Consider the following 19312-nt stretch of genomic DNA (forward strand, 5'->3'; position numbering starts at 1 on the left):
GCAAAGCATGTCAGTTTTCAACAGAATTAACAAGTCACCCACCTGTAAATAGCAGTATTATTACAGGAATACTGCCTGAGTGCCAAGGTGTAGTATGTTATAGCGTGGACCAAACACATTTTTTGTTTTCTGTGACTAGCAGTTTACCGCTTAATGGCTTTCAATCTTTGCAGAGCTTAAAAAATATTCAGTGTCTTGTCCGATGAAGGAGCGCTCAGCTTCTGAAATTCCAGTGTTCTCTTTTACAGTATGGCAGCTGTCGTTGAGGAACTGTGTTTAACCGAGGCAGTTTGGTATTCACTGGGTTCTGGTTGTGCTCACTTGTTTATTGCCTTTTCTGAATGTTTTGTTAGTTTAACCACAAACTGCATTTTAAACCAGACACCCAGTTTCCCAGAATATTATTATATTTTTTCTGTCAGCCTGTTTTCTCTCTTGTTTTGTTTTCTTTTATAACTTGAGCTGAGGGATTCTCTGTGGCCTATGCAGGGCTGCTGTGTCACATCTTCACAGGTTTTCACGTTTTCATTTTTTCTTTTTTTTTTTTTTTAAAGATAATAATGTTTATTTTCACAGCATATTATAACAGATACATGACCACACAACAGGACAACGCAGTGTCATTACCTATAGGATAATTGACTGTGGTAACTCTAAAGGTCAGTTAGCGACTGTAGAATGACTGTACAGTATAATGCTACAGTATAATATTTTTGTAAAAGGATATTCTTAAAATGTGGTTTTAGGTATAGGTGTTTTAATTTGCTGTTAACGCTGGTTTCAAGAGTTTAACATCCCATTAGCCTTAGGGAGTATCTACCATAGCAAAATGAACTACTCAGAACCTTCAGCTGAGACAGTCCATGAGGTTTAGAAATATGTTTCAGGCTGATTCCAAATGTTACAGGCCTGGATATTTGAATGGGTTACTCTGTTTATAAGCTGCACAGACCCCTCTTAAGCACGCTTTGAAATGGATGGACACACTCCAGCACAGATGCGTTCAAGGTGAAAAAGAGGCCCTGGTTTCTCAGTGAATCTCCAATGTTTACGATTATTATCATCTGTTTGGATACAGCTCTGCCCTGGATTTTCTCCTGCCCTTGTCACAAATTAACCAGAGAGGTGCAATGCAGTGTTATTTACAGCCCAAGCCCCAGATGCCTCTTAGAAGGCGCTATTCTTATTCTCAGCTCTGTGCACATTTAAACCCTCCTCTTTATTTTTGGCTCGCAAGGAAAGCTTAATGCAAGCCTGTCCAATGATAATGAAGTCTGTCCAGCTGCTGGGCTGGATCAAGTTTGCCAAAAGGTTTTGTTTGAGTTGAGTTTAAATGTTAGTTGATGGCTTTGCCTTTCTATTTTTAACTCGGGTTTGTTGTTGTGGGGTTGTAGTTGATTGATTTGTAAAGGTTGACTGGGGCTGTACTGACTCCATGATACTTGGCAATCAAGTGGTTTGTAAAAATAAATAAATACATGTTTTTAAAAGTGTAAGATGCTTATTAGGGCATAATTATGTTATACTTCTAAGGGTTAATTTAAAAAGTAATTAAAAGCTAAGGAAAGATGAAGGGTATAATGATACAAACTTGAACAAACTATTTAGTCTAGAACAAAGAAGAATTAGGGGGACAGTGTTAACTCTAGCCAGTACTTTAATGACAAGAGGACATAATTGGGATTTAAGTGTAGACAGACAGGGCAGAGGGTAGGAGGCACTTCTTCACACAGAGAGTGGTGAGGGTTTGGGATGGGTTACCTACACGGTAGTCATGTTGAGGCAGAATCACTGGGATCCGTTAAGACCTGACTTGACAAACGTTTCAGCTACAGCACTAGGAACCAGACGAGCATACTGTAGATGGGTCGAATAGCCTACTCTAGTTTTTAAACAGACGAGCATACTGTAGATGGGTCGAATAGCCTACTCTAGTTTTTAAACAGACGAGCATACTGTAGATGGGTCGAATAGCCTACTCTGGTTTGTAAACTTTCTTATCTTTGTAAGCTCCTCACAAATTGTAAACACACTGTATATTAGACATCTTAGGAACAATAATAAAAAAAAAAATTCAACTTAATTCATTTTTCAGGTAAACCAATAAATGGAATTGGAAGTATCTTGTAAATGTTTGCTGACTTTCATTTTTGTATGTGTCTCTAACAGTGATTTTGTATAGAGATTTTAAGCTGTGGGCAACTGTTCAGCAACAAACATGGCATAGCATAAAGATCTATGTGACTTTACTAGGGGCTTGTCGGTAGGTTCCCATGTAACCAGTTCATCTCAAAATACAGTGGCTGTATTAACCAGTGTGTCCTTTTCATGGAATGACCACATTTGCAAAAAGAAAACACATTGGCCTAAGTCACAGAAAACACTGGACACTAGAAACCTATTTCCACTTGAAGAGCTGGGCATTGTGTAGCAGGTCAGTCAGTGTCTGATATCAACTGAGATGGGAATGGGTCATTAGACTCTGTTACCTCGGTTGTATGGCTTGTTCAACCTTTTGAATTGAAATTCAAGCCTACACAATGTTACTTATATGGCTAGATACGGTAAATTGCTTTTCAGCAGGCTTTCTTTAATCCCTTCTTAAATACAGTGCAAACAAAGATGACTTAATAATTGTTGAGATGAATGCATGCAGATGAAAGAGACGAGGGTAGCTTGTAAAAGGCGGGTAAGCCTTGGCTCCAAGAACATTTCCATTTTATTCAACCACATCTCCTTCAGGCAATTCCAATTGGTTTGTGGTCTGTTTAGCAAATGGAACAACCAGCTTTTACTCAAATCGTTTAATAGCTCTGGACCAGGTGAAAGTCCCCTGACAGTGGAAATGTGAAAATCCTACAGGAAGCGAAATGTCAGGAATGTGCTGCTGATTTTGTGTGTGGAGCAGCCGGAACTGGAGCGTTTGAAACAATGGGGTGCTGTAGAGCGCCAGTGCCATGAGAGTAAACATGCTGAGGCTGAGAGACCTGGCAGAGTGAACTGAGCGTTTGAAACAATGGGGTGCTGTAGAGCGCCAGTGCCATGAGAGTAAACATGCTGAGGCTGAGAGACCTGGCAGAGTGAACTGAGCGTTTGAAACAATGGGGTGCTGTAGAGCGCCAGTGCCATGAGAGTAAACATGCTGAGGCTGAGAGACCTGGCAGAGTGAACTGAGCGTTTGAAACAATGGGGGGCTGTAGAGCGCCAGTGCCATGAGAGTAAACATGCTGAGGCTGAGAGACCTGGCAGAGTGAACTGAGCGTTTGAAACAATGGGGTGCTGTAGAGCGCCAGTGCCATGAGAGTAAACATGCTGAGGCTGAGAGACCTGGCAGAGTGAACTGAGCGTTTGAAACAATGGGGGGCTGTAGAGCGCCAGTGCCATGAGAGTAAACATGCTGAGGCTGAGAGACCTGGCAGAGTGAACTGAGCGTTTGAAACAATGGGGGGCTGTAGAGCGCCAGTGCCATGAGAGTAAACATGCTGAGGCTGAGAGACCTGGCAGAGTGAACTGAGCGTTTGAAACAATGGGGGGCTGTAGAGCGCCAGTGCCATGAGAGTAAACATGCTGAGGCTGAGAGACCTGGCAGAGTGAACTGAGCGTTTGAAACAATGGGGTGCTGTAGAGCGCCAGTGCCATGAGAGTAAACATGCTCAGGCTGAGAGAGCTGGCAGAGTGAACTGAGCGTTTGTCTGGACACTCGGGGAATCTCAAAGAAGGGTAGAGGAGATGGCTTTCTGTTTGAGGTTCTGACTGCTTCCCTTTACCCATGGGAAAGCATGGAAAATCTGCAATTCCACACAAAATTACTGTTGTACACTTTTATAGAATTGACCTACATATGCATGAGGTAATGTTGCTGAGATGGAAAGTTGGAGTGTTTTTTTGTTTTTTTTTCTGGGGGTAGATTGATGGAATCTGAAACACTTACTCATACTACCATGGGCGGTAGCATAGCAAACTTCTATACAGTACACTGCCCCACTCTTGGTTCCACTCATGCCGTGGCTGCATCACTCTCTTCAGGTGGACTCTGCAGTTCAATTCCCATGCTGTTACCATGCTTGACCTGTCAGAGAGTCTGCAAAGGAACACATGTTAGAAGCCCCTCAGAGCTACCAGATTCATACAGCTTTGAATCACTTCATACCTTGTTGCATTTGAACATGAGAGGGGGAATTCAATCAAAAAATACAGCTCTGCTTTATGAAGTTGTATAAACTTGTGTTGACATTAAATACACCCTCAAAAATGTGTTTGTTTGGTTTTAGCCCAATTCTAAAGTTGGCTAGATCTATTTTTTCTGTTCAGCAAAATACAGTTTTAACAGTTTGCTGGTGTAAGTTTCTGTTTCTGGTTTATTTATTAAATAATCACACTTGCTTCCAGCTTTTAATAAGATTTGTTGGTAAACCATGAATGTGATTTGTTATTGAACTGTACTGTGTACCTGCTGCCTCTTTCATCTAAATTCAGCTTCTTAATGCAGTAGACTCCTGTGTTTCAATAGTTCATGGTTCGATAATCTCTGTGATTTAATACAGTACATCATCAAAATGTATTAGTGTGAAATCAGCGTATCTGCGCGGAAGTGGACGGTCATCATTTAATTGAATTCAATTAAATTGAGTATAGTATAGTGCAAGCCAATGGACAGTACCGTATTGTAGTCACTGAACCAGTGACAAGCAAGCAGAAAGCAGACTTACAACTCTGTTAGCCTGGCAGTCTGAATATGAAGAGCAGGAATGACAATTAAAGATCAGTGACTTTTTTTAAATCATCTCTCTCTGCCTCTGAACAACACTGATTTTGTACAGTATATATTTTGACCACTGTTGTGACATTATATTTTATTTGTATGATTGCATTTTTGGAGTGTTCAATTAATAGCGCAGAGATTCCCCAAACAGTAAACTCAATTTCAGCTAATCCTTGCTTTTCACTAATTTGGGCACAAATCGTGAGGTTTGTAAACCCCACGATGTAGCAGGTGTACTAAGTGCTTCTCTGCCTGTATACAGCAGAATTGTTGTATGTATTAATGAACAAAGATATTACTTACAAGATTCCCATTGTTTTACTATGCATTTACCCTAGTTTACTTTGGTTTGTTTTTTAATATGCTTTTCTGTACCTCTCAGAGCTTTACACTGCTTACCTATGTTTAACCATGCTTTCACTATGCTATATTACACTTTGCCATGCTTTTTTAATTGTTTATAGGGGACACTTTCATGACTTCTCTCATAAACACCCTGTCTTGAATGCTTGTTGAATTCAGATAGTTTTTTATTTAAATGAAGGTGTACCTGGCCCTGTGTGTCTGATCGTTAAAGTACAAAACAGCAGGTTACTCCTTTTTTAACACAATTCACCCGAGATGGGTTCCTCATTTTGAAACCAGATGGTCTTATGTATCGCACAGCTGTTCTTAGCAAATTCATGGTTGTTCTTTATCTGGGGAATGTAGCTCCAGCTTCCTGGCCTCCAATTTGTCCAGCCCACTTGGGACAATAGTGTGATGCTAGACTGGTAGACAATAAGTGAACCCCGTGGTAGTCACCACAGGTTCTGCATGGTAGAACTTCAAAGCCTTATCCCTTTTTAAAAAGAGAACCTTGCATAGAATTTGGCTGTCCTTGAGTTCTGTAGCCATGGGCTGTGTAAAACGAAATGCTTTTTTCCCCATGGTAGCTCAGATAAAACGACCTGCATGAACTTTTATCCTGTTTTATAATTGGGGAGGATTAAAGTAATATACAACTAGCATAAAATCAGCAAACTGATCTAAGATTTAAATTCAGGTTTAGAAATAGTTTGACCTATTTCTAACGGCTGACACTATAGCGAATTGTTAGGAAAACACCTTATGGAGAAAAGGCTGCTTTTTAGTTTCAGTTTCAGTTGATTTCTGAGCTAGTATATAGCAGACCTTGAAGATGGCCAGTGCTGCCTGCTAGTCACAGCAGGATCTTGCCTTTTTAGCAAGCAGCTTTCAAGAGAAACAACATGTTCCTCTACTGCTAAAACCGATAATGCTAAAACCACCACCACCCCCATGTAATTCCCAATAGAGATATTTGGAAAAGTACAGTCAAATCTGAAGTTTCCTGTGTAATCTCAGATTCCTCAAGTATTAACAATCTGACTTTCCATACAAACAAACTGTGATTTTAAAGAGCTGTGGCTTTACACTTGGTAATAATTGCTAGTAGACAAACTGCTGTTGAATTGCCTCATGTAATATAATGAGCTTTAGCTTAAAAATGCTTTAACTAAAATTAGGTGATGCATTATTTTGCTAACAGGACATTTCCATGTTGAGATAATCTATACCGCGATTAAAATAAAAGTACAACAACAAAACAACACAACTACAAAAACCGCTGCAATATTGTTTTAAACTGAGATCCGAAGATTAAGTCATATTTAGGGTAAATATTATTGTACTGAATTATAATATGTTATGTACTGTGAAACAGCAGTACCCCAAACAGATCCAATTTTAATCTGAGATTGGGGAGCTATAAATTGGTTTACAGCAGCATTTAATCAGGTCAATCTCTGTTAGTTAGCTTGTTCTGAAGCCCTCGTCATCATGTTTAGCTGTATAGCTTTACAGGGTGTCTTGCCTGTTAATATATTTTACTGAACCCGCTAGGGAGATGGTGTACAGTTTAACAGACTGAAAAGTAACTCAGTAACTGTGAGTAATTGATGAATATAGGATAAGTGTGCACAAACACGTCCAGAAAACCTTATTTAGAATCTAACTTTCATTATGAAATCCTTACGATCAGAAAGGTAAGCACCATCAAAAAAAGAAAGTTAGAACCATTACGGAAGTCATATTATTGCTAGTTATATATCCCTGTGGTGTTCCCGACAGCTGTAATGAGTGTATTGGTGAAACAGCGTTCATGGAATTTGCTAGTTACTGTACTTCAACCATGCACAGGTCTGTGTAGCTTTAAATCCAGCAGTTTAGTAGAGAGCTGCCATTACAGATCCTGACCTCAGTCCATGTTTGGAGGTTTCAAAGCTCAGTAACTGTGTGTACACATGAGCTCTTTCATATATCGGTTAAGATGCTCGCTTGGAGGATTTGTGGTTTCCGGTTGACGCCCAGCTCCTGGCCTGCTACACATGCTTCCAGTTCATATGTTATAATATAATAATATTACCTCATTTTGCATCCTTTTGTCATTTGCAGATTGCAAGTGGTTCATTTCAAAGTTCTCTTTACGCTGTTCTTTTAATGTTACGAAACTAATACTAAATTACTTTTGCCCATAACTATCAAATGCTCAGTAGTGCTAAATTCAGAAATACTAGACTTACAAAATGCAACGTTTCAACGGAATGTCTTTTTCAGTGTCCTCAAATGTTTTCTTAAAGATACCTTCAATAAAAATACACAATTGCTTGGTTCTAGTTGGGTAAATATTGCAGAACTACACTCTTCGCAGAGGGAAACACTTTGAGAACAGGCCCCCGATGTTCTTCTGAGTCTGAGTGCTCGGCATGTCTGTCTCCCATTGGAAGTGATAATGAATTAAGCTTGGCTGAGGAGCTTGGTACTGGTGTGTACAGAGGATATTCCGCTTGGCTTGGATGCGCCAGTCACTCCCTGAAATTTCACAATTAGAGCTGAAATTCCTTGGATTACAGTGTTGGGGAGAGAAGGGAAGGTGAGAGTCCAACACATACATGGAAACATGATACAGAAAAGCAGTTTGATTTAGGGAAGTGTTGCAGTATATAATAGTATCCTGATTTTACCTAATTTATATCCTGCTGTTAGTTAGAACCTACTAGACCCTTTTCATAATGCATTGTACTATTATAAATCACTTCTTAACAAATTATCAGGATACACAGCTGTAAAATAGAAAGTTTATTAAATAGAATTATAATGATTCATTATAATGTTATGAGTAAGGCTACGATTTTGCCACACTAATTTTTATATTTCACCACGGGGGTGTGGGGAAAAAACCAAGAATTCACGGAAAAGGTCACCAAATAATGTAGTTTTACTTACATCAACGTACACAACAGCTTTTAAACATTATACTAAAACCAGTAATAAAAAGACTACTGCTTTCGACTCCTGACAAGTTTAACTGTTCCTTTAGGTAGAGTAAAAAACCTACAGTTCGAGTTTTGCACGAATCTCAGGCTGTCATACTTGATTCCACACCTGTCATCTCGCAAGACGTTTCTTCAGATTTTAAATGCATTACACTGTTTGCACGTACACTGAAAACACTGTTTAGCGGGACACCCCCCTTGTCTCTTCTCCTCTCCTCTGTTTATCCCAACACCCCCCTTGTCTCTCCTCCTCTCCTCTGTTTGCTGAGGTTGTTGGAAATGCCAGTGCTTTAACTGGCGCTAATCCCATCCTGTTAAACATTGCTAGCCGGCACGGACAGTTTTAATAATGACAACATACCAGGGAGTCAGCTACCTGGAGCAGGTCTTGGGCTATTGTCAGTGCTCTCAACTGACAGACGGATTTAGCTGGAATCTGGGGAGGGGAGGGGGGGAAGGGGGGGGGGGGGTGCAGTCATCTGGATTAAACACAGAGAAAAATTTAAATTAGAAAATTTAAATTAATTAAGAAATATTGAAATACTGAGAAATTTCGATTTAAAAATGACTGACTACATTCCATTTTACATTATCCATTTTAAATGGCATCTGTTTGGAAAGTGTTAAACGTTCCAGAAATGTGGCTGGTAGAAGATCATACTGATTTTGTAACCAGGCGGGGGGAAAAGACTCATTTTCCAGCTCTTTTTTAACGTGCTACCCAAACACTTCATATGAGAATGCTGTCCTGTTTCAAATGAATACATGCAGCATCTTCTGAAGTGTTGTTCATGCACAAGGATGCCAGGACACGTTACAAAAGCACTTCCTGCAGAACTAGATTTAAACAAAAGCTTGATCAAAAAGTCTTCAGCCTAACCCTAAAAAGTGCCTCAGTCTCCACATGCCTGGTTATACAGGGGAGAGTATCTCTGAGCTGCTAAACGACCTTTGGTGTCACTGCAACATTCCAAACTCAAGGTTTCACATCACAGAAGAGTAATATGGATGAAGATCCAAAGTCAAGTATTGGTTTGATATCCACTATAGTCCACATAGTAGAACATATAATCCATGAAGTTTTAGAGCAGAATTACACTGATGCTGACCAAGCAATGCATGCATCTGATAATGGGATCATTCCAGTTCAGGTGGACCAAGGTTGATCCTTTCTGTCATGGTTTGTTTTTTAAAGGAACGCCCTTTAAACATGCTTTGCAATGATACAAATGTTATTTGTGTAATTAATCCCCCATATGGAGAATAATCATCTTTTGAATGCACAATGCACCCAGCCCTGAAACCCTCTCTCCAGTATTTGTTCCACTTATCTGGAATGACCAATGGACTGAAAAACATAGGAAACATTTGTTTTGTAAAACACAGAGACTGGATAAATCGCATCCTAACCACAACACTGCAGTCCTGAATTACACTACAATCCTAAATGACAGTATGCAAATACAGTGGGCAGCTTTTAGTTAATAAAAAGGAGATATCATTTTGCATTGGATCAGGATCACTGGTCTCCTAGCCACCAGCTTCTTGGATAATTTGACTACAGCAAAGCCTGTAGTTACACAGGAAGGAATCGTTCAGCATGACAGCTGCTTGTCTGGGGCTGTTCAATTTGTAAATGTGTTTGTTGTTGGAACTGCCACAGTAATTAGGAGAGTAATTGTAGAGGCAAGTTCATTGCTGTATAGTAGAGTAATTATAGTCTCTGAAGACCAGAGAAACACAAGGGACAGAGAGATGCATTGAGATTAAATTATGCTGCCCCAGACAGGCTTGGGAAGAAGCTAATTTGAGCCTGTGGTTTATCTAAAATAAATATACAAACTGTAAAAGAAGGCTGGGGGGCTCAGTATGCTGTATATTTTGCTATATAAGTTACACATGAGAAAGCGTTGAAATATTGCGCACAGTGAATTTGTGAGATTGTCCTTACATATAGCATGTGTAGTAGACCGGGGTTCACTGTGTAGGATACTTTATTTACATGTTATGTCATATTCAATGCATGTAGAAGACCAAAATCACAACATAACTCATTGTAGTTCTTTTAATTGTTAACATTCTGACAACTTTTTACATTTACAGTTTTCAAGTCTGTTTCAAAGCCCCTTTCAAAATGTCCGCTCTAGCGCACCGATAGTGTAAGGATTGTTGCCCTCATTATCCAACAGGTAACCCAGCAATAACAATCGATCATGTGGTACGGAACAGAAAAGCACTTGTTATGACTCTTCCAGCAGCAATTTAGACGACAGATCTCAAACCCCAGAGCACTACAGCAAACATTTTGAAAAAAGCTTTGAAACATAATTTTAAATGTATAAGTTTAAAAAGTTGTCTGGATGTTACATCCAAAGAAAAATTCCAGGTAGGTTATTTAAGCAGTTGTAACAACACGTGGGGACGTATAACACTATATTTTGGAACCCTGCTCCTTACTGTTTAAGGTAGAAGCCTAAATGTTCTGCCGTTGATTAAAGTTTTATTTTCTACGGTATGCTCCTGTGAGTTAGTTTTGTTCGGTTTGTATCTAGTAGTATTATTAGTCCATGCACCTCTGTAGTGCCAGCTATTAAGAACTGTATGATGCTGAGAATGTTTTGACAGTTTTCAGCAATTCTCAGCTTTACCAGAGCGAATTCCCCTTTCAAAAAGAGGGATTATTCTTCTCTGCGAACAAAAAGCTATTTGTAGTCAAGATCAAAAACAAAACTACAAACTTTTACAGTACAAACTATAAAAAATACTGCAAACAAACGTAAGAACTGCAGTCTGTGAACTGTCTGAAAAATGTCTTGCTCGCGACCATGTGAAATACAGTTCTGTTATCTTTTACTTTGGCAGGAAAGTACCTTGGTGCTGGCTCATGTCATCCCTTGGGGGTGGTTTCTCTTCTTTATAAAGTAATTCTGATATGAGTGGAAGTAGATTTTACCACAGTTCATTATTTTCTGATGTTGTAATGCTCTGCTCTTAACTCTGGGTTGAGGTTTAGGAATTATTTTACCCCCTTCGGTGTGTGGCTTCTATTTGGAGAACAGAGTCCACCTGGGCTTTTGTGTCAGAGTTGGAGTATTTCATTTTCTTTTGTTTGTTCTGCTAAATCCAAAAAGGCTCTCAAATCCCCCTTACACTACATTGCTTATTTAACTAAGGCTGGCCTAATAAAAGGCCAGTCAATCTAAATCTGACACTGACATCATCAGTTTTTGTACCAGCAGCTTTAACATGTCCTGCTCCTAATGGCAAACAGTGACAGCCTGAATTACTGTTGGCGAACAACAGGAGGTTGAAAAACAAAACGAGCCTCACCAGTTTTGAGCCACCACAAGCAGGGCTGGCTTGACTAGACACAATGTACTTGTGTGCCTTTATGCACAGTACCTGCTTCTTTATGAATGGCAGTGCCTGGAAACACTACCATTGAGATGTATTATAATACCATTGCATTACCCTGATAAAGACTACAGAGCCGTTACCATTCGCAGCATGTCGACTGTGGAGAACATCTTACCCAAGTGCACTAAAACTTGGTTTGAACATTCTTTAGCACAGTTGTGGTCTGACTGAGGTTTACCAAGGGCTATAATATATTTCATTTGCAGGCTGGTCTTCAATTTTATTTTGGTTTATACTTATTTTTACAGGTACTTGAGGAACATAAATTGATGCTAACCATTATAGAAAATAATCCAACAACTGGACCCTATTCTCCCATAGTTTTCTATGAAGGTCAGCCTATCTGCTATAACTCAATAGTGATAAAGTTGGCACTAACAGCTGTTCTAAAAGCACTACTTGCTGATGAAATGCTTTACACTGACACTCGAGCACAGCTCTGAAGTTACCTCTTTCAGTTGACTAGAACGATTATTTCAGACAAACTGAGGTAAATAAATAAATAACTTAAAGTTGCAATATCATAGTGATAGTGCCATTGCTGTGGCATAGTCATCGGTAATAATGGAACTTCTTTCAGATGCATTATTACTTTGTAACACAACGCAGCTATGCCATTATCCCTTAAGCCAACACTATAGCCAACATGTATTATATAGATATGATATGTGTTACTAAAGGGATTAACCACTAAGCTATTGAGACAATGTTAGGGTAAGGGAGCTCGATTTGAATGAAATATATCATAAAGGGACAGTTAAACGTTATAAATGGTGTCCATTGTGTTATTTTAAAAATAGGCAAGACCATGTTAATTGTTATTGAGTCTTTGCAGCCCCATTTCCTGTCAGTTAGCTGTTAAATATTCTTCCTACACCTGTGAGTCCTTGTGGCAGAGTGGTTGCAGTACATAGGGGCGGTGACGTCACGGACCAGGAAGAAGCAACTCTAACCCAAGAAGAACGGCGCTCAGCGCGTTTATTAAATAATAAAACAAAAGATTTAAACAAAACGAAAGACGCACAAAAAAGGACACTTTGGCCAAACAAACAAACAAACAATAAAACACTAACAAGTATCGTGATGGTTAATAACCAGCATGTCTAGCAATTGCTTGTGATTTTTTAGACTTGTGTCTCGTCTCTGACGCTCTCCATATTCTGTCTGATATTCAGTGGCTGGAGCCTTAATAACCTAATTTGATACAATAATTACCTTAAGGCTCCAGCCACATTCCCACGAGGGTACTAGGGAAGGGGCTTTAACCCCACCCCCACCGACTACACACTATAAGACCAGTTAATTTGCCGGTCTCAAACAGTAAATAATAAGAAGGATGGCTTTGTCCTTCAAAATAATAATAATATATAATAATAAATTGAAGCATACATACATAAATAACTACCAAGGGGTGGGCACTTTACCATAGTCCTGGAAAACTGGAAAGAAATTCTGCTGATTTTTGCCCATCATTTACTTGTCAAATTCAAGCTCACATTATCATTTGATACCTTTCCTGTTTGAGGGTCTGGTGAGCAGGTTTGAACAACACTTCAGGCCTGGCTCCTGAGTCAAACAAATAGCAAAGCAAGTAAAGACATGTTGTATTGAGGGGAATGGGGCGGTCATATTGCAAAAACAAACATGCAACAAAGGGACTGTTCTATCAGTGAGGTGCTATTGTAAAAACTGTGCCTTAGGACATAGTGAAGTATCAGCGTGCAGATGTGTTAATCCAGCTAGAGGTTGCTCTGCTTAACTGTGTTCTGTATCAAATGTCTCCAGTTGCACTGATTTGATATATTCTTACTATTGAAACAATGGACTCTATTCAGAAATCCTTATCATACAGATGCATGCATTAGGCTGTAAACTGCAAAATTACTGAAAAAAAAGAGTAAATTAATTGGTCTTTAAAATAAAATAACTAATTGTCAATAATGTGTTACAATAGCACTCGGTTTCCAAAACTGTAAAATTCCATTTACGGTACCGTATGTGGTTCTTTCACTGTAGAGTTCAGCTAGACTGATAATACTAAAAGCATTAGTCAAGGTCAGCTTGACCGCATTATAGATTTTACACTGACTTAAACAATGACATATGCTGCTGCTTGAAACTATTGACTTAGAATCTGTCGAACCTTGATACTCTGCAACAATAAATCAATTTGCAATTTACATTGTGGAGGTATCAAATTGTTACTCTTAACTCATTGCTTCAGCTGTTGAGAGTGTCATAGACTGTGTGGTTAAAACAAAGCTCAAAACTCCCTGAATATCTCCCAGGCTCAATCTTTTGTAAATAGTTTCCTCAGTTGAAGCTGAGCCTAGCAGGTTAACAGTCACGACACCTGTCACTGTCAGAGACTCTGTTGCTCCCTGACACAAGATTGCTACGCCTGCCAGGTTTTTAAAGAAATTTATTTCAGGATGTGGGCTGGAATGTCTGACATCCGCAGAGTGTCGGAAACATTTATTTTCAAACAGACATAGTCTGTTTTATTGAACTATTCCAGACTGACTGTCTCGGGAGTCAATCCTCTGAAGCATGCTTCTATATTCTGCCACACATGCAGAGGGCGCAATTAAAGAACAGGTTGTTTATTTATTTATTTATTTTACTGTGTCCTATTACACATTTTCCCATGATTTTTCTCCCAATTTGGAATGCCCAATCGCTTTTCTCCTTACCGCATCAATTTTCCACATGGCTCAGGAGACCCAAAGATTCAGTGGGTGTCCTCCGATCCCACGACCAAGCCAGCTTTCACCTAGGAACTCGAGAGCGGATGTCAACAAGCTACCGACCTCTGAAGGACAAAGGCCAGCCCTGCATGTGTCTGCTCTGAGCTCAATGGGCAGCAGGGCTCACCGTAGAGCGATGTGGAGAAACAGTCCCTGCCGGTTTTACCTCCCTAACCCATGGGAGAGCCTGAGCCGATGCAACGCTCCCTTCAGCGTCCCCAGCGAAGACTAGCTTACTTCGCACAGCCAGGACACGAACCTGCGCTGTATGACTCACCCTGCGCACCACGCAGCTGCGCTTCTACTAGGTGAGCCACTCTGGGACACCTTCAAGTTTCTTTTTAACGTCCCATTACCTTTTTATGACATTTGCGATCGTTCAGGAGCTGCTGTTCAGTTCTGGTTGCCTGCTGTAGATATACTGTATGTAATGTGGGATTGAGCAGCCAGTGTGTCTTTATGGAAGTGAGAGCCAGCTCCATTAAGCTTCCTTTTTGTTTTGCTCTTAATACAAATTCTGTGCACTAGATGGTGCTGGCGCTGACTAACAGAAAGACACTTTGATTTAGCCTGTGGCTTGCAACTAAAACTGAAGAGCAACTCCTGAACTCACAGTCAAAGCACATTAATAGAAAGCTTGCAAGGTTTCAGACAGGAAATCTACAGTACAAGTGCCTGCTACATTCATTGGTTAATCTACAAGCCTATTGCCAGCCAGTTCTAATTAACCTATAAGGTGTATACATACACCTATTTCGCAAACTCAGACTTGCCGTTTAGTCGAATTACCACCTCCTCCCTCCCAGCCTCGTCCTGGGGGAGGAGGGGAGTATGTGATGCTCCTCTGCCTATTTTTGTTCACCAGGATGAACACGTCGCATAGCCGGGATGCTCCAAGGGATGAGGCTGTGCTCCAACTATTTTTTATTTTTTATTTTTAATCACCCATTGTTCGGGTTCAATGTTTTTGGAAATCTGTAATAGTTTGTATTATAATAAAGGTAGTTATTTAACACAAGATTGTCTTGACTGAACAAGGACAATATTTGAGAATTTACATTAAGATCTGCTCAGAAAGATGGCAAAGGTAAGGGAACAGTGACAAAAGGAGTACAGTAATGTGCAACGTTATTAGAACACCTCATGATTATTTATATCGTGTATATACAGTACCTGCCTGCATGAAAACCTCTGGGTGTGAGAATTTTAATTTCTGTAATCAGTGATATAGATACAATAGGCACTCGTGTGAAAATGTTAGACCACTTTGTGCTTTAATTAGGCATCTTATTGTTAGACTTCTAAAAAGTCTTAAGCATTTTATCATTTGTGGCTAAGCATTCCTTTTCTCTTACTGTTTTAAATGAATTGCATGTGTGTCCTATTAAAGTCATCAGTAAAATCACTAATTTACCCATGTTTACCATTTTCAAGATTTTGAGTTACAGTGGTTTGATTTCATATGCAAAACAAATCAAAACAGAAGAATTGGGGCATTCTAATATATTTTTAAAAAAGTCAGCTATTTTAATACCATTATAGATGGTGCATTATAGACTTTGACAGAAGGCAGTTGGGTCCCAGGCTCACCTCCCTATAAACACATGTGGTGTGAATGACCAGCTGATGGTCTCTGAAGAGCAAATAACCTGGGATGGAGTAGAACATTAAGCTAACCCAGGCCATTAGCACACCTTAGGTTCAGAAGGTCACACTGCTCCCTGTCCATAGAAATAACAATGCAAATAAAGACATTAGCAGCAATGTCTTATAGTTATGTGTTTCTGATGAGTGTATAAAGTTATAACGAACTGCCATCAAATACTACTCTGTAATATAGCTGAGCTCAAAACCAAAGTTAATATTGCAGAGTATACAGCTTTCACACATTATTTACTATAAAACACTCAGTAGTGGTGAATTTAGAAATAATACAGTAAAAGAAACTTAAATTCATTGACAAACTTTCGGGCTAGAAGTCTTTTTCAATGTCATCTTTGTTTAATGTCTTCACGCTAAAAAAGACTTCTAGTCCAAACTTTTATCATTGAATTTAAGTTTCTTTTAGTATTTCCAAACCTTCAAATCACTTTTCACTAAAACATTTGTTCCGACTGACCTACAGCTGTCATCTTTGTTTTTAAAGCTCTCGGAAAAGAAAAACAAGTTTTCCTACCTGCACTTAATGGTAAAAGACAGGCTTGTGTGATATTGGATACATTCTCAGGAATTTAGAGAGCAGCAAGAACTTGGTAAACAAATGGCATTCAACTAGCCACACGGGTCTTTACATGTGAAATCTACACAGAGCCAAAGGTCAGTTTTTACAGTGCTTTTGAAAATATATAATTGGAAAGGGTTTGAAGAGAGCTTCAAATGAGCTCCGAGTGACCCCTTTAAAGTTACCTGCCTACTGATTATAGGTAGGTAAAGGACTTAACTATGAGTCTTGTTTTTCCCACAGTATTTTCTTGACTTTCCTTTCTCGCAGCAGGGCCACGGAATTTTGTCCAGGCCACGTTTGTTTTTTTTGTTGAGAGATCTAGCTTGGAATAACTGTTTTGTATTCAGCTGTGCTGAGTGAGTATGTTTGTTTTATTGTATCTAATCTATATTGCATTAATTTAAATCCAACGACAGAATGACCAGGCGTTCTGAAGTACGTCGCATTGCTAAGTAGATATAAAGCTTGATCGAAGGGAAAGTCATTCTTCAGAGTCAACTTTTTAATTTATTTAAAACTTTTCTTCTCCATTATCTTCTACATTGCCTTGGTTTAATAAAATGGTGCCTTAGTTAAATAAATCTGCAGACTACTGTATGTGTTAGTGAGAATTTCTGTTAGCTGACACTAGAAGACACATGCTATAAATGGCAAACAAAGGATGTGTAGGGTTGTTGCTGCGGTGCCAGCTCCCTGCAGAACTCTGCTGATGATATGACATGACAGAGTATGCTGTTTGCTTTGTGTTTCAGTCTTCACGGGCACCCTGGCCCAGGACCCTGACCTGGCACATGGCTGCTCTCAGGGAAGCTGCTACCCTGCCACGGGAGACCTGCTGGTGGGCCGGGCCGAGAAACTCAAGGCCTCCTCCACCTGCGGCTTGAGAAAGAAAGAGCCTTACTGCATAGTCAGCCACCTACAGGTACTGTGCCAGCTGTCACACTTGTTCTGAGCTAGACTGAATTCTAGTGTCTGACCTCAATTCAGATCTAAGATGTACAGGAGTTTGATAAGATGCTCCGGTAACAAATCGAATTGCGGAGTGGTATAAAGAATCCCACTCTCCCACCTGTCAGCCTTCAGTGACCTTGTTTCATCTCTCATATCTCACCTCTTCCCTCTTGGTGAAGGAGCTATGCTCTTCTTTTGGCCTCAGTTGTTCAGACCACAGCTAACCAGTCCCAGAGACTCAAAGTGGGGTAAACAGTAACACTGTAATACGCCACTATTTTGCCCCCTTTTCTAATTGTGGTGATAGGGCCCTTAGTCAAGCAGACAGTGGTTGATTGTCTCATGTTTAATCTGCCAGGATGAGAAGAAATGCTTCCAGTGTGATTCCCGGCGTCCCTACGACCATAAGTACAACAGCATCAGCCACCGGATCGAGAATGTCATCACCACGTTCAAGCCGCACCTCAGGAAGTCTTGGTGGCAGTCTGAGAATGGTGAGACACTGAACATCAGTCTCTGTGCTTTTATATTTCCAGATTCCAATATTACATCAGCTTCCCCAAGTGGGGAAATTAAAGTGAGATCCTGAAATACATCACTAAATTGCAAACACCTGCAGTATGTGGCACACACTGTTCCGTATGCATAAAAGGTGGAGGTAATTTCCGGCCATTAAAAAAATTGCTGGGCAGTATTTAACACATGATTTATAAAACTACTGCCTGGTTATTTTACTGGCCAGTAATAGGTTTAGATGTGATTTGTCATCACGGATTGTTTCTGTATCTATCCAATTGTCAGAGGTATGCAAATGAGCTGTGTCCCTTACTTTATACATCAATGGCATGCACCATCTGTTTAAAAACCTTGACACTTTTAATTCTACACCTTATCTGAGACTCGTGTTAATTGCGATGCTGATAAGGGTCAGTTAATGGCACAATACAGATTTGTGAATGAGACGAATAATAAGTTAATGAGAAAATTGGTCTCTAAGGGCGCGTTATTCTAACGTTGTGATGGGTGATGTTTTTCGACGGTAAATGGTGTTTATGCATCACCTGATGAAATACTGTCATGTTAAACACTATTACTAGCACGATAAAGGAGATGCTAAGTTTTATGAATATGGGCCACTGCGTACTAAAATCTTAAGCTTTTATCTCCAAATCCAGACACACATCTCCAAAATGACTAAATCAGTCATTGTAAGAAGTCTTAAAGAAGTCTTAAAGAGTAATTTGATCGGACATGACCAATCAGTTTACTTATGTATTTTTCTTGTTTTTTAGATGCACGTTTTATAATTTCTAGTTTCAGTCATTAGATCCTAGTGATTTTAAAATAAGTTTTAAAGCAACCTTGTGGCCATAATAGAGCTTTCAGAATCCCGTCTACCACTAAGTACTTTTATTAAGCAATGAATCTGCCCCCCCTGCAAGAGTAACCCTAGTGGAAGTACAGTAAGACAGACTTCAAAGAACAAGGGATGTTTCTTACATCCACTGGGGCCACAGTGTTGCGAGGAATATATAAAAGAGAATAAGTCCTTTTTTGTTTAAATGGTCTGTGCCCCAGACTGATTAATCTGTCATCCAGATGGCATCCCTCTTAATTACGACATGTTCCCATTGGATCCATCAATAGCAACTACACTTTTAAATCTGTTAGGAAGCTCATAAAAAAAGTTAAGAGTGGGGAAAAAAAAAGGTTAAGAGCTTTTTTTATGTGTGTGTGACCCAGTGTCCTGTTTTCGATATAGCTCAATAGCGCTGGTAGTTTTGGGTCCATGTGAAGGACATGCCTGTGCTCCGCTCTCAATCCCTCTCTTGTCTCAAGTGGGATTCCTGCACATCCTCAGTGTTTCTCGGAAGTA

The 19312-nt window shown here is 39.7% G+C and overlaps 1 protein-coding gene across 2 annotated transcripts in view; it reads left to right on the forward strand.

Moving 5' to 3' along the window:
• LOC121298065 (laminin subunit beta-2-like) overlaps positions 1-19312 on the forward strand; it is a 53556-nt gene that overhangs the window by 1869 nt on the left and 32375 nt on the right. For both annotated transcript variants that reach the window (XM_041224845.1, XM_041224846.1), the window contains exons 3-4: positions 17238-17407; positions 17795-17930. In XM_041224845.1, the coding sequence (XP_041080779.1) occupies positions 17238-17407; positions 17795-17930 (306 nt within the window). The remainder of the gene's footprint in view (positions 1-17237; positions 17408-17794; positions 17931-19312) is intronic.

Source organism: Polyodon spathula, chromosome 23, assembly GCF_017654505.1.
Source record: "Polyodon spathula isolate WHYD16114869_AA chromosome 23, ASM1765450v1, whole genome shotgun sequence".
NCBI classification, from domain to species: Eukaryota; Metazoa; Chordata; class Actinopteri; order Acipenseriformes; family Polyodontidae; genus Polyodon; species Polyodon spathula.